The sequence below is a fragment of the Oryzias latipes genome, chromosome 4, assembly GCF_002234675.1.
Source record: "Oryzias latipes chromosome 4, ASM223467v1".
Lineage (NCBI taxonomy): Eukaryota > Metazoa > Chordata > Actinopteri > Beloniformes > Adrianichthyidae > Oryzias > Oryzias latipes.
In genome coordinates, this window is record NC_019862.2 from 9,093,301 (window position 1) to 9,105,363 (window position 12,063).

Genomic DNA, 12,063 nt, shown 5'->3' on the forward strand with positions numbered 1-12,063 from the left:
TTTTTAGGTTATTCACTTAAAAAGAGAGGAATTAAAACTGATGACCATATTAGACCGTACGGTCTAATGTTCTGCTTTACACACGTTTCACGCAACACAACGTCAAGTTGCAAGATGCTTTGCGAACAGCAGGTGGCGGTAAACACTATATACAGATTCAACATCTAGGGATGTTGACAGAGAAGAAGACAAGTTCGTGACGTACAATTTCTGCGCCGGGACGTAAACACGTGTTTTAGTTTTTTACCTGTTCGTGGATTCTTGCTGGGGAAGAAAACAATCCCGCGATAAATATGGGGAAGAAACTAAAAGTTGGAAAAACTAGAAAAGATAAATTTTACCATTTGGCAAAGGAAACAGGTATATTTATTTGGTATACGTAACGGGCTTAATGTTAGCCCTCGTACGTAGCAGTCTGGCTATTTAAACAGAAACTGTGTTCTAACTGAGTCTGTTAAATAACCTTTTACTTAACGATTTATTTACAGGTTATCGCTCTCGTTCATCCTTTAAACTCATTCAGCTCAATCGTAAGTTCCAGTTTTTGCAGAAAGCAAGAGCTTTGGTCGACCTGTGCGCTGCTCCAGGTGGATGGTTAGTAAGCTCAGGATTTCATTTACTTGTGTCTTGTCTTTTTTTTCCTCACCATTAATTTCACACTTAAAAAAAATCACCGCGGTGATTTTCGTCTGGTCTGGAACTTAGCAATAACAGATAACACGATTATAACAGCTTCTATTTCTTTGCTCGGTAACTAACTACTGGACGCAAAAAATAAATGAAAGGTTTTAGCAGACATTAAGTCCATTTGTGTTATAAACAAAAACGAACAGAGGTAAAAAAAAAAAAAACATTCAATAAAATGCTCACAAATAAGAGTTTGTCTACCAGACCGTAGGGACTTCAAATTAAAAAGGTTGATTCTGTGCTGTTTTCAAAAGGTTTATCACTACATTTTATCATTTTATTCTAAAATCAAAAATTTCTTAATCGTGATGGTGATGATTACAAAGAAAAAGAATCAAATTTACAGTAAAACGTACATTTTTTTATTCTAATTCGTATAATAATGTATTTCTGTTCACTAGGTTACAGGTTGCATCCAAGTTTATGCCTGTTTCAAGTCTCATCATTGGTGAGTGGGTCATGATCAGCACAAACGGCGGTTTTGAGTCTGAGCTCACTGAACTGTTCCAAAGATGATGTGATCCTCTGTGTTTTTCTCAGGTGTGGACCTGGTTCCTATTAGACCCATTCCCAGTGTAGTGACACTGCAGGAGGACATCACCACTGAGAAGTGCAAACAGGTGCTGCAAACATACTGCTCTCATTTCCACGGATAGAACTGATTTGATTGGTTTATGTCGAGCGTTACAAATTATGGAATAATACAATAAAAAAAAAAACAGATATATCCCACTCATTTTCAGTTGTTAAATATTGAATTAATTAGTAAAGAAAAAAATCAACAGAAAACTGATGATTCCGCTTTTGAAAACTCCCAGTGTGGCATGAATGCATCTTCTCCACTTACAGGCTCTACGAAAGGAGCTTCAAACGTGGAAAGTGGACGTCGTGTTAAATGATGGAGCCCCAAATGTGGGAGCGAACTGGCAACACGACGCCTTCTCCCAAGGTAAAACGAGGCCGGAATATACATGTTTTTTAAGTGAAATTCATTTTAATAGCCAAACATTCGTTCATACATGAGATATTGCTCTACTTTTTACATTTTATTGGCTTTTTATGTTCTTATTCACTTATTAATGAAATTAGTTTTTAACAGTTTTTATTATGTTTAGCTTTTAATGTGAAGTGCTGTCTTCAATTTTAAATTGTGTTGAGGATGATTTGCATTTATTTCTCTAGTTTTATGTGATCAATATTTTCCAGACATAAAAAATATTTATTTTTTAAAAATTCTAACATGTGCAAACCCGTATCTGCAGCATCACATCCTGACAAGTTTGTCGGCTCACTTCAATCTTTTTAAACTCTGATCTGTTTCTTGTTTGTTTACTTTCAGCTCACTTGACTCTCATGGCTTTAAAGTTGGCCTGTGAGTTTTTGAACAAAGGTGGCACTTTTGTCACCAAGGTCTTCCGGTCTAAAGACTATCAGCCCCTCCTCTGGATCTTCCAGCAGTTCTTCAAGAAGGTGCAGTCCACTAAGCCACAGGCGTCGAGAAACGAGTCCGCTGAGATCTTTGTCGTCTGTCAGGGTCAGTGTCTGCTGCACAGCTTTTTTCCACTGGAGGACTTCCTGTTTTTATTGTGCATTTGCAGAGAACATCCATGCTTTTTGTTTCCTTCCAGGATTTCTAGCTCCAGACAAAATAGACGGTAAGTTCTTTGACCCCAAACATGCCTTCAAAGAGGTGGAGGTGCAAGCCAAAACTGTGAGGGATCTGATTACCGTCAAGAAACCAAAGGCAAGTTCCCGGAAGAGTGTCTGTTGATTTAATTATTAAAGCAAATTCTGTAAAGTTGTAAAGACATTCTGGATTTATCATGGAAGCGTTGTTTCATGGGACTTCCGCTGCAGAAGTCATGCTCGTTCATTACTTATCAGACCGCTGTTGTTGTTGTTGTTGTAGGCAGAGGGATACACAGATGGGGATTTGACGCTTTACCACAGTTTCACCGTGACATCTTTCCTGAAAGCGGAAAATCCGGTAGACTTTCTGGGAAAAGCTAGCGAGGTGAGCGCCCTGAAGGCAACACTTAATTCATCTGTCAGTTAAAAATTACACTTTTAAAGACACCAGCTGAGATGTTAAACAGTCCATAACCTGACACTTGAGTCTGTTTTTTCTTTTATTAATGTCAGACTGAGAAGGATTTCTCTTTTTTCTAAAGCTAATTCCTCCTCTGTCCTCCCAGATCAAATTTGACAGTCCCGACCTGGAGTCCCACTCTTCCACCAGCAGCGAAATAAAGGAATGCTGTCGTGACATCAAAGTGTTGGGCCGCAAAGAACTGCGGTAAACTTTCCTTTAGTCCCGTCTTTGAGTTTCAGAAACTTTGGGACGAAACTGTTGAGCTGGAATGTCAGAAACTGATTTGATTTTCAAACACAAAATAAAAATCAGGATAAACAGAAAGTGATTAAGTGCTTGAAAAAGGAGTGGGTAGAAAAATAAGTCTTACTATATTTTATACATACAAGTTTACGTGTTGAACATTTCATAATTATTCACAAAGAATTGAGAAAAAAAGCATCAAAGTATAATATTCATAATATTCTACTTTAAGAAATGTTCCTATGACTCGTTTTTGTAGTGTGCATAGTGGCTGTAGGGCGTTTTTGTAGCTGTTTCCACATAAGTCAATAGTAGAGATGCGACTATACTAGAGCACAATATGCATCTAATTTGTAAAATATTCAACCTTGCTTAGTTTCCCTTTACTCTTCAACAATTAAATGTGCTCCCTGATGAGATTTCAAAGACTTTGGTTGTCTTTGAATTCCTTCACTGCTCATTACTTTTTTTTTTTTTTTTGAAGAGTTGAACAGAACAAGACTTCAGTGAATCAGCCAATAGTAATTGGAGTCTGAAGTAACAAACAGAACAGACGACGAGAAAACACAAATCTGGCAACACAAGGCTTATTTTAAGGTTATTTCACTAGTGGCTACATAGTGCACTATGTGAGTTCATCATTTTCTAGGTGTGTCCCAATCTACAATTCCAATAAACAAGTGTCCCAGAAATTTCTCCAGAAGTCTCTGTAAAAAAACAGTGGGCATCGATGCTCACTAGACTGGCAAAATATAGACCACAATGCATTATGTTGGAACGATTTATCATGTAAACATAACGCATCTTCTTTTTCTTATAGATCATCCAACTTTTTATCATCAGAACACAGTGGATTCATAAATAGTTTCATAAAATGTTCACCTTTCTGAGGTTTTTACTGCAGGAAATCGGTGTTGAATTGGGTTAACATCTAGATGGTCTCGCACTACATTGGTTTTCTAGTCGTTTGGGAGGGAATTCGGACCTAACCTATGTCTAAACTCGATGCAGATCCTGATTCTGTTTATGTGCTTGTTCATCTGCAGCCTCCTGCTGAACTGGAGGGCCAAGCTGAGAAGATACCTGGCAAAAAAACTGAAGGAGGAAGCCAAGCAGCTCGGCCAGGAGATCAGGTTCACCTTCACAAGCAAAAAAATATTCCTTTAATGTATCCTGGAGGAGGTGTCGTGGAAGTAACAAATAACAAACATTTTGTTTATAGTTTAAGTTCTGATGAAGAGGACAATTCTGAAGATGAACCAGAAGAAAAGAAAGAGGACAAAGTGGAAGAAGGGGAAGACGAGGATGAAGAGGAGAAGGAAATGGAGAAAAAATTAGCTGAACTCAAAGCCGAAGAAGTGGCCGAACTCAGACGGTACGACACACTCTTCGTTATTTTCTCTTCACAACTGTTTAGGTTTTTTTTTCAGTTGCTTTTGAATGTTTTGCTTCATCAGGAAGAAGAGGAAGCTGTTGAAAGAGAGGAGGAAGCAGAGGGAGAGAGTGGCGCTGAAGATGGACCTGCCGGGTGTGTCCATCGCCAACACAGACGACACGTCTTTGTTCTCCTTGGCCGTCATCAAAAAGAAAAAGGTAAGTGCCGCACACACACACAAACACACACACACACAAACAAAGAGAAAACGATGGACATGTCAAAGCTGGTCTCAACTGTCCTTCAGGTGCTGTCTGACATCACAAAGGGGGACATGCAGGCGGCTGACAGTCTAGTAGGAGGAGAAGATGACCTTCACCTCTCAGATGAAGAGGAAGATGACGCAGATGAAATGTCCCTAGCATCTGATTTAGATGAAGAGGACTTGGAAGAGGTGGAACAGAGACAGAAAGAGCTTGACAGGAAAAAAACAAAGAAGAAGTAAGTCTTTGTTAGTTTTTGTTAAAAAGATGGAATCAAATTGATTTAATGTCAGACTCAGCAAGGTTTAATAAGGTGTGATTTTGTCCATTTTCCATCCAAAAACAAATTTTGTTTGGTTCACACAAACCGTTTTCCTGTAAAAAGGGACTTAAACTGAACAACAGTGGATCTTTCATTATGAAAATGACATTTTCCCACAATAAAAACCTTCAGAGAAGCCGTTTGGTGACAAACAAATTACAAATGCAAAAGAAATGGAGCTTTAAAAAATCTGTATGAATGTAGTTCATCAAACTACAGCACAGAAAGACGGAATAAGAATTTCAGGTAGAACTGCATAAAACAACTGCAATAAAATTCTACTTCCTTCACCCATCCAGCTCAGTAGCCCGGTGGTAGAGTGTCCGCCCTAGGGGACTTTAACTTATTTCTTTGTTCAGTTGTAAAGAACTCAAAGTAAGAAAATGTGGTTTAAGTTTTATAGTACGGTAGTTTGCGAGGTTAAAACCCCACAGACACTAAATAACTATTTTGATTTTAGAAAAAAAAAGGAAGCGATTTTCTCTGATATTAGTCTTAGTGGTACATAACTTAACATAAATAGTCTTTAAATTGTGATTTTTTTTTTTCTTCTTCATAAAGCATATTTAAAAAAACTGATCATTGTTTAAGTGGTTGGGGAAAAAAGCAGTTTTAAGTAAACTAAAATGACCTTAAATGACCTTTTGAATTGACAGTTTTGATGAAGTAAACGATACCTCAGAAGAGTTTTTCAGATCAACACTTTACAAGATACAAAAAACATGTCTGTGTTTTCCAGAGTGATGTTCACAGAGGAGGCAGAAGATGAAGAACAGGAAGGGGGTTTGCTGGTGGAACTAGAAGAAAAGGATGAGAAGAAGGAACGGGAGACCAACTTATGGTTCAGCAAGGTCTGTCGGCGCATCCGCCTGCTTCAGATGCACAGCTCTCGATAGCCTGGTTTACCTGAGCGGTATGGTCTGGTCCGGTGCGGCCAACACCATGGAGGTCATCCAGCAGTCTTTTTTTCCCCGCTTTGCTTTTGGTTTTTCGTTTCTTCAAAGCATTTAAGGTTGTTTGAGAGAAGATTGTGGGCTTTATGTCGTAATGACCTTCAGTCTACTGGTTTCAACAGTACCTCTGCACTAACCGGTCCGTTCCATTTTTCTATGAACCTACAACCAATGGGGGCCCAAAAATGGCATAATTTTGCTTGGCTTAATGGGTCAATTTTATAATGGGAATGCTCAAAATACCTGATTGGACCAGACCGCACCGCCTAGAGGAAACAAGGCATCTGTTCCTCGGTGTACCAACAGGGTTTGTTTTTTCTTTTGCATCATGACTGATGTGAAAGTGTTTGTCTTTTTGTTTAACCTGTAGGGTATTTTTTCTGAAATTGATCTGGAAGGAGATGCTGAAGGTGAGCTCATGCAGACCGAGTGGCTTCACAACAAACCCAAAGGTAGGTCCGCCTTTTTCAGTCTCGTCTTTCTGTCCTGTACGTTTTTGGCTCGGCTAATCCGTCTGTCTGAAATATTTCTTCAGCTAAAGGTAAAAAAAGGAAAGTTGATCAGGTGGAAAAGGAGCTAGAGGAGGAGGAGAGGAAAGAGGAAGCTTCTGCTCCCGACGAGGAAAAGCCAGGACCTTCACGTGAAGCTGTACAAGACAGTGACAGTGACTCTGACGACAGCAGTGATGAGGAGAAGTAAGAGCTCATGTCACGTGTCTACTTGTTGGTTGATTTTGTTTGTAGTAGAGTAAAGGAAATGTTTTTGCCAAACTAATTGTAAAAATTAAAATGTGTTTTTGTGCAAAAAATTGTAAAGAACAGTTGGATTCATGAGATCCTAGAACCTTCTCAGTCGGGGTTCAGGCCTGGACATAGTACAGAGACTGCACTGTAAAACGTTTTTAATGCCGTTTTGTTTGCAACAGACAAAAGTGAGTTGGTTATGTAAGGGTTAATGGCTGACGAAGTGTGCATTGTTATTTTTTAACGCACGCCGTGGAAGCCCAAACCGTCCGACAGTGCTTTAAAAAGTGATAATGCAGACTTCAAAGACCATTAACCCGCTTATATCATGGTCACTTACAAAAGAAAGAAATATTAACCAGTTTTTAGTCCTTAATTCTTGTTTTTTTTTTTTGATTTAGATCGCTTTTCTCACAAAAAGCAGATTTGGCGATATGAACCTCTATAAATATATATATAGATATATATATATATCTATATATATATATATATAGATATATATATGCTGATCTTTCCGATGGGTTGAATAAAGCATCAGTTCAGAGAGAAAGTTCACCTCTTACTACTTGATTTTGTCCAAATGATGAAGCAAAAGGTTTTAAAGAAGCGGGTGCAGTGATACAAAACATTTAAGCTAGGTGACCGGAAGCTCTTTTTCACCATGCGGTTATCCTGTGGTATATCAATTTTTAATGCACACCCAGCAGAAAATAAGAATCGAGTAGTCACCCGGACCATGGTATAAGATTTTATTATTAGACCTAATGTCAGCTTAGGTTAACTGTTCCTCCACTCCTGTGCTTTGCTGACCTTTTATTATGCTTTTAATCTTTTTATTAATTATCTTTTTTTTTTTTTAGGTTTTATCATTATGTCCCTTAATCTTGTCTGATTTTCTTTTTTTTTTTTTTTTTTTACTATTTATTGATGTAATATTGTGCACAGCCCTTTGGGCCTCCTTGAATGTTGGTGAAAGGTGCTCTAGGAATAGTAATAATATGAATAGATGAAAATGAAGGATATGTTTACTCTAAAGACGTTACCCAATAAACATTTAGGATAAATGTTAGCTTTATAAACCCTGTCCGGGCTCTTCCACTGTTTCTATTCAGATCTTCGTTTGTTGCTGCTCTGCAAGTGTTTGAAGCGGTTTGGGTTTGAAGTTTGGACTGCGTGTTGCATAGTAGTAAATGTGGGAGAGTGTGCAAAACTCTGCCTTTATTTAGTTGACTCTGTCGTAACAGGGAGATACACAGACTGAAGAAAGCCAAAGGTGCTGGTGGGATGTCAGAAGATCCGGATGAAGATGATTTTCAGGTCGTCCCAGTGGAAAGTACCAGTGAGTAGCAGAAGCTTTGTTATTGTCCTACTCATTGCATCTGAGAATGGGACGCTTGCTGCTGTAATTTTTTTTTCCATACAAACAAAAAAGTTGGTCAATAAGGACTCTTCTGTGCATGTCATCTAACCCAATTTTTTATGCTTGTTTTTGTTTTTTTAGGTAAGAAAGCTAGGATTCTGAACGCAGAAGGCCTGGCTTTGGGTTGCCAGATCGCCACTTCCAAGAAAAAAACAAGAGATTTGGTGGATAATTCTTTCCACAGGTGTGTCTACCACCAAACATTTTTTTTATTTAACATTAAATGACCCAAGTACCGTTTAAAAAAAAAAAAAATGAATGACAAACAAAACTATTACTAACCTCCAAAATTTAGTATTTCACAAAAAAACGGGGCAAAACTAATTTCCTCATCTTTATTTCTCATTTTTATCTAAGAAGTGCCGCGGTCTGCCTTCCAAATGGGATCACAAATGTTCATATTAGTGCACATGAGTCAGAAACGGTTAAGCTGGTTGTGATTTCTCCAGAAAATATTCTTTAAAATAGAATTGCTGCCACTTTAGAAGAACAAAAGTACGGTAAATAAAAGTCTTCTTAAAAAGGAAATAATAAAACTAACATAAATTGTGTTAATAAAAAAAATATAATATTTACAGATAGTTTTTCATTTAAACTTGAATGAACTAAAATATGAATGAAAATGTAAAAATATAAGAAAATATGGTTAATGGTCAATCTTAAAAATGCTACAAATTTGGTCTGTTTTTATGCATTTCTCTGTTTAGTTCTAAAGAATTGAAAGTAAGAAAAGATGGTTTCATTTTTAAAGTACCGTAAATTCCGGACTACAAAGCGCACCGATTACTAGCCGCACCCACCCATTTTCACGTGTTTAACTACTTTTATACATACACAAGCCGCGTCGGAGTACAAGCCGCATGTACTAGGCAACATTGTCATCCTGACAATCCACATCCTGATTCCCAGAATAAGTGTAAGTCGTTAGCACACTGTGGGTGGAGTCAGCTTTTCCTCAGGATCATGTATTTGAGTACACCTACATCTGCCAAACAGCATGGACCTCTATTCTGTTCACAAGTTCCTCAGTTATGGTTTTTTTCAATTATTATTATTATTTTTTTACTTATTGACAATCTAGGTATCATACATAAAATTACAAACAGTAACCATATAATCAACATTACATCCCTCAGTTATGATGAGGAAATTTACATCCGCAATTCCCCATTTCCCATGAGTCTTAGGGGCTAAAGGCGGGGCCAACGCCCGGCTCGCAGCACTGTTGTACGTGTTTAAGAATGAGCAAGTATCAGCAGTGCATGGTGAGGTGAACGGGAACAGCTCCCCTTCCGCTCCACTCCCATAACGCTCCTTCCGGCAGCGTTATGGGAGTAACAGCGCCTCTGCGCGGCGCGCGTGTCAGAAGTTTCCTTCCACAACAAACACTGTTGCTCCGCGGACGCCTCATGTGTCTCCCCTTCCTATTTTCTCCGACACCCCTGGCCAGGGTGGCTCCAGCGCTTCGTCCCTAATGCGCCGGTGGACGGAGCAAATCGTGTCTGTGCAGAGCAATCGGACTTAATACTGAACGTTTTGTAAATGAGGGGCGGATGCGTTGTTACGTGTGGGAGCCTTAAGACTGCCATCGGCCCCGCAGCTCTATGTGAACGAGCAGCAGAACATCTATCCAGCTCACACGGCGGCTGTGGGTCGGTGTGAGCTTTTCAATGCAAAATTTCGCTCAGTCCTTAGAAACCGTAAAAACGATCAAGTCGATTTGTGTTTCCAGTCGTGTCCCGACAAAATAAAGGCTGATGTTATTCCCACATATTTACATGCAGCCAGCCGAGTCACTTTGACTCAGAGGTAAATTCACTCCGGAGCATGCGCTGTTCTCTCCGTCACGCAGCTAACCGGCTTTTCCGAGCCCGTTGGTGATGGTGGATTTTTTCACGCTGCTTTTAACGATTGCTTTTAACTTGAAAGCTTCATCATATTGTAGCGGCGATCACGTGCACGTTGGGTCTAATGGCCCCAAAGGATTCTGGGATGCAGCTGGGCATGCGTATTTCGTTTTGTTGAACCATGACTGAAGTGTCTAAGACCTGAAGTGTTTGGTGTTAGATAGAGAATTCAAACCAATCACTGAGTCCGAAAATACGTACATGGCGGCCGCCAATTAAATCCATAAATTGGCCGCGTCACTGAATAAGCCGCAGGGCTGTAAGCGCAGGAAAAAAGTAGCGGCTTGTAGTCCGGAAATTACGGTAGTTTACAAATTTCCAGTATTTATCTTATCTTATTTAATGCTGTTTTATTCAAACAAGAACGTGCTAAAATTACATTAGAATTTTTACCCTAATCGTGTGAGAAAATGTAGTGTTTTCAAATCAATGCTAGTTCTACTCTTTGAAGATGAAAATTGAGTCTATAACATGTTCTTATGGCTCTCTCGGATAATGGAGGACATTTAAAAAGACTCAAATGTGTGAGTATGTTTTATTCAAATTGCTGTGAATCAGGAGCAGAAGAACAAATTCCATTTGCAAAAGATCGTATTTGTTATGTAAAGACCTTCCTGCTCCGAGCTCTCAGTAACACGGAGGGAAATGGAGGGCTTTGCATTGAAAGTCCTGCCCACAAGTCAGAGGCAAATTTCTAATGATCTACTGCAGCTCTGCAGAAACTATTTCCTAGAAAACAACAACTTCAGTGTTTTCAATTTTGCCTAAAAATGACATCATCATCATAATATCTCTCATATATTTGGAAAGATTATTTGTAAATTCTGTACAATTTGTTTTGTGGCACACATTGCATAGAATCTCATGAAACATTTTAAGCCAGTTAAATGACGCTGTGCAAAAATCCACCCTGGTCCTGTGCACCACCAAGACTAAAATATACCTTAAAATAAGACACTAAGTGAACCCCACTGCGTTTGCCTGCAGGTATGCCCACTCTGAGGACACATGGGAAGTACCGGAGTGGTTCCTGGATGATGAGCGTAAACACAGGCAGAGACCAGTGGAGGTCACCAAGGAGATGGTGGAGGAGTACAAACAAAAATGGAAGGAAATCAACGCCCGGCCCATCAAACGGGTTGCTGAAGCCAAGGCACGGAAGAAGAGGAGGGTAAGATGATTGTTTTAACATCCCTGTCTAATGTAATACATGTCTGTAAAATGATCTATTACTTTTAAGAAATGTGTGAAGGAATGGTCAGAAAGGAAACCTTTTGTGACTCCTTTAGATGTTAAAAAAGACGGAGCAGGCCAAGAAGAAAGCAGAGGCTGTCGTCAACACTGTGGACATCTCTGAACGCGAGAAGATGGCTCAGCTGAAGAGGTACTTTTTTTTTTTGAGACCACAGAACAATGTTTTCATGTCACCAATAAATCATATGTTTGTTATAACTGTTGTTTTTTTTCTGTCAGTATCTACAAGAAAGCTGGTTTGGGGAAGGAAAAAAGAGAAGTGACGTACGTCGTAACCAAAAAAGGAGCAGGGAAGAAAGTGAGAAGACCTCCTGGAGTCAAAGGAGTCTTTAAGGTGGTGGATGGTCGCATGAAGAAGGACATGCGAGGAATGCAGAGAAAGGAACAACACGCTAAAGGAGGCAAAGGAAAAGGAAGACATTCCAAGGGCGGCAAAGGAGGAGTGAAGGGCGGTAAAGGGAGAAAAGGAAAATGAACAGGAAGCCTTTCTGTTCAAACATGACTCCTCTCAGCCTTCTTTCTAGAGAATCTGCATTGTGGGTTTCAGATCTAAAATTCTCCTCTGCCTTGAGCAAAAATGAACTTTGACCTATATCTGTGTTTTCCAGAATTTGGGTCATTTTCTTCAGGTTTTGAGGCCTTATTGTCTGCATTTTTCTAAAGATGGATTTTGTTTTCCTTTAACTTCTAATACGAAGTGCTTTCACTCAAATTATACACAATGTTTTGCAAAAACTTTTACTTTGTAAATATTAAATGCACATATTTGCAATAAATAATTTACTGGAATAAATGTTAAAGCAA

General features: G+C 39.1%; 1 protein-coding gene across 1 annotated transcript; it reads left to right on the forward strand.

Annotated features, from left to right (window-relative positions):
• Positions 1-187: 187 nt before the first annotated feature.
• Positions 188-12,063, forward strand: ftsj3 (FtsJ RNA methyltransferase homolog 3). Its single transcript, XM_004067730.4, has 21 exons — positions 188-360; positions 489-594; positions 1,089-1,135; positions 1,228-1,307; positions 1,537-1,636; positions 2,027-2,221; positions 2,316-2,431; positions 2,597-2,701; positions 2,883-2,983; positions 4,069-4,155; positions 4,245-4,397; positions 4,480-4,615; positions 4,705-4,898; positions 5,722-5,833; positions 6,306-6,387; positions 6,471-6,630; positions 7,923-8,017; positions 8,180-8,282; positions 10,993-11,176; positions 11,295-11,389; positions 11,479-12,063. Exons 1-21 carry the CDS (start codon positions 294-296, stop codon positions 11,732-11,734), a joined length of 2,574 nt encoding a protein of 857 aa, XP_004067778.1. The 5' UTR covers positions 188-293; the 3' UTR covers positions 11,735-12,063.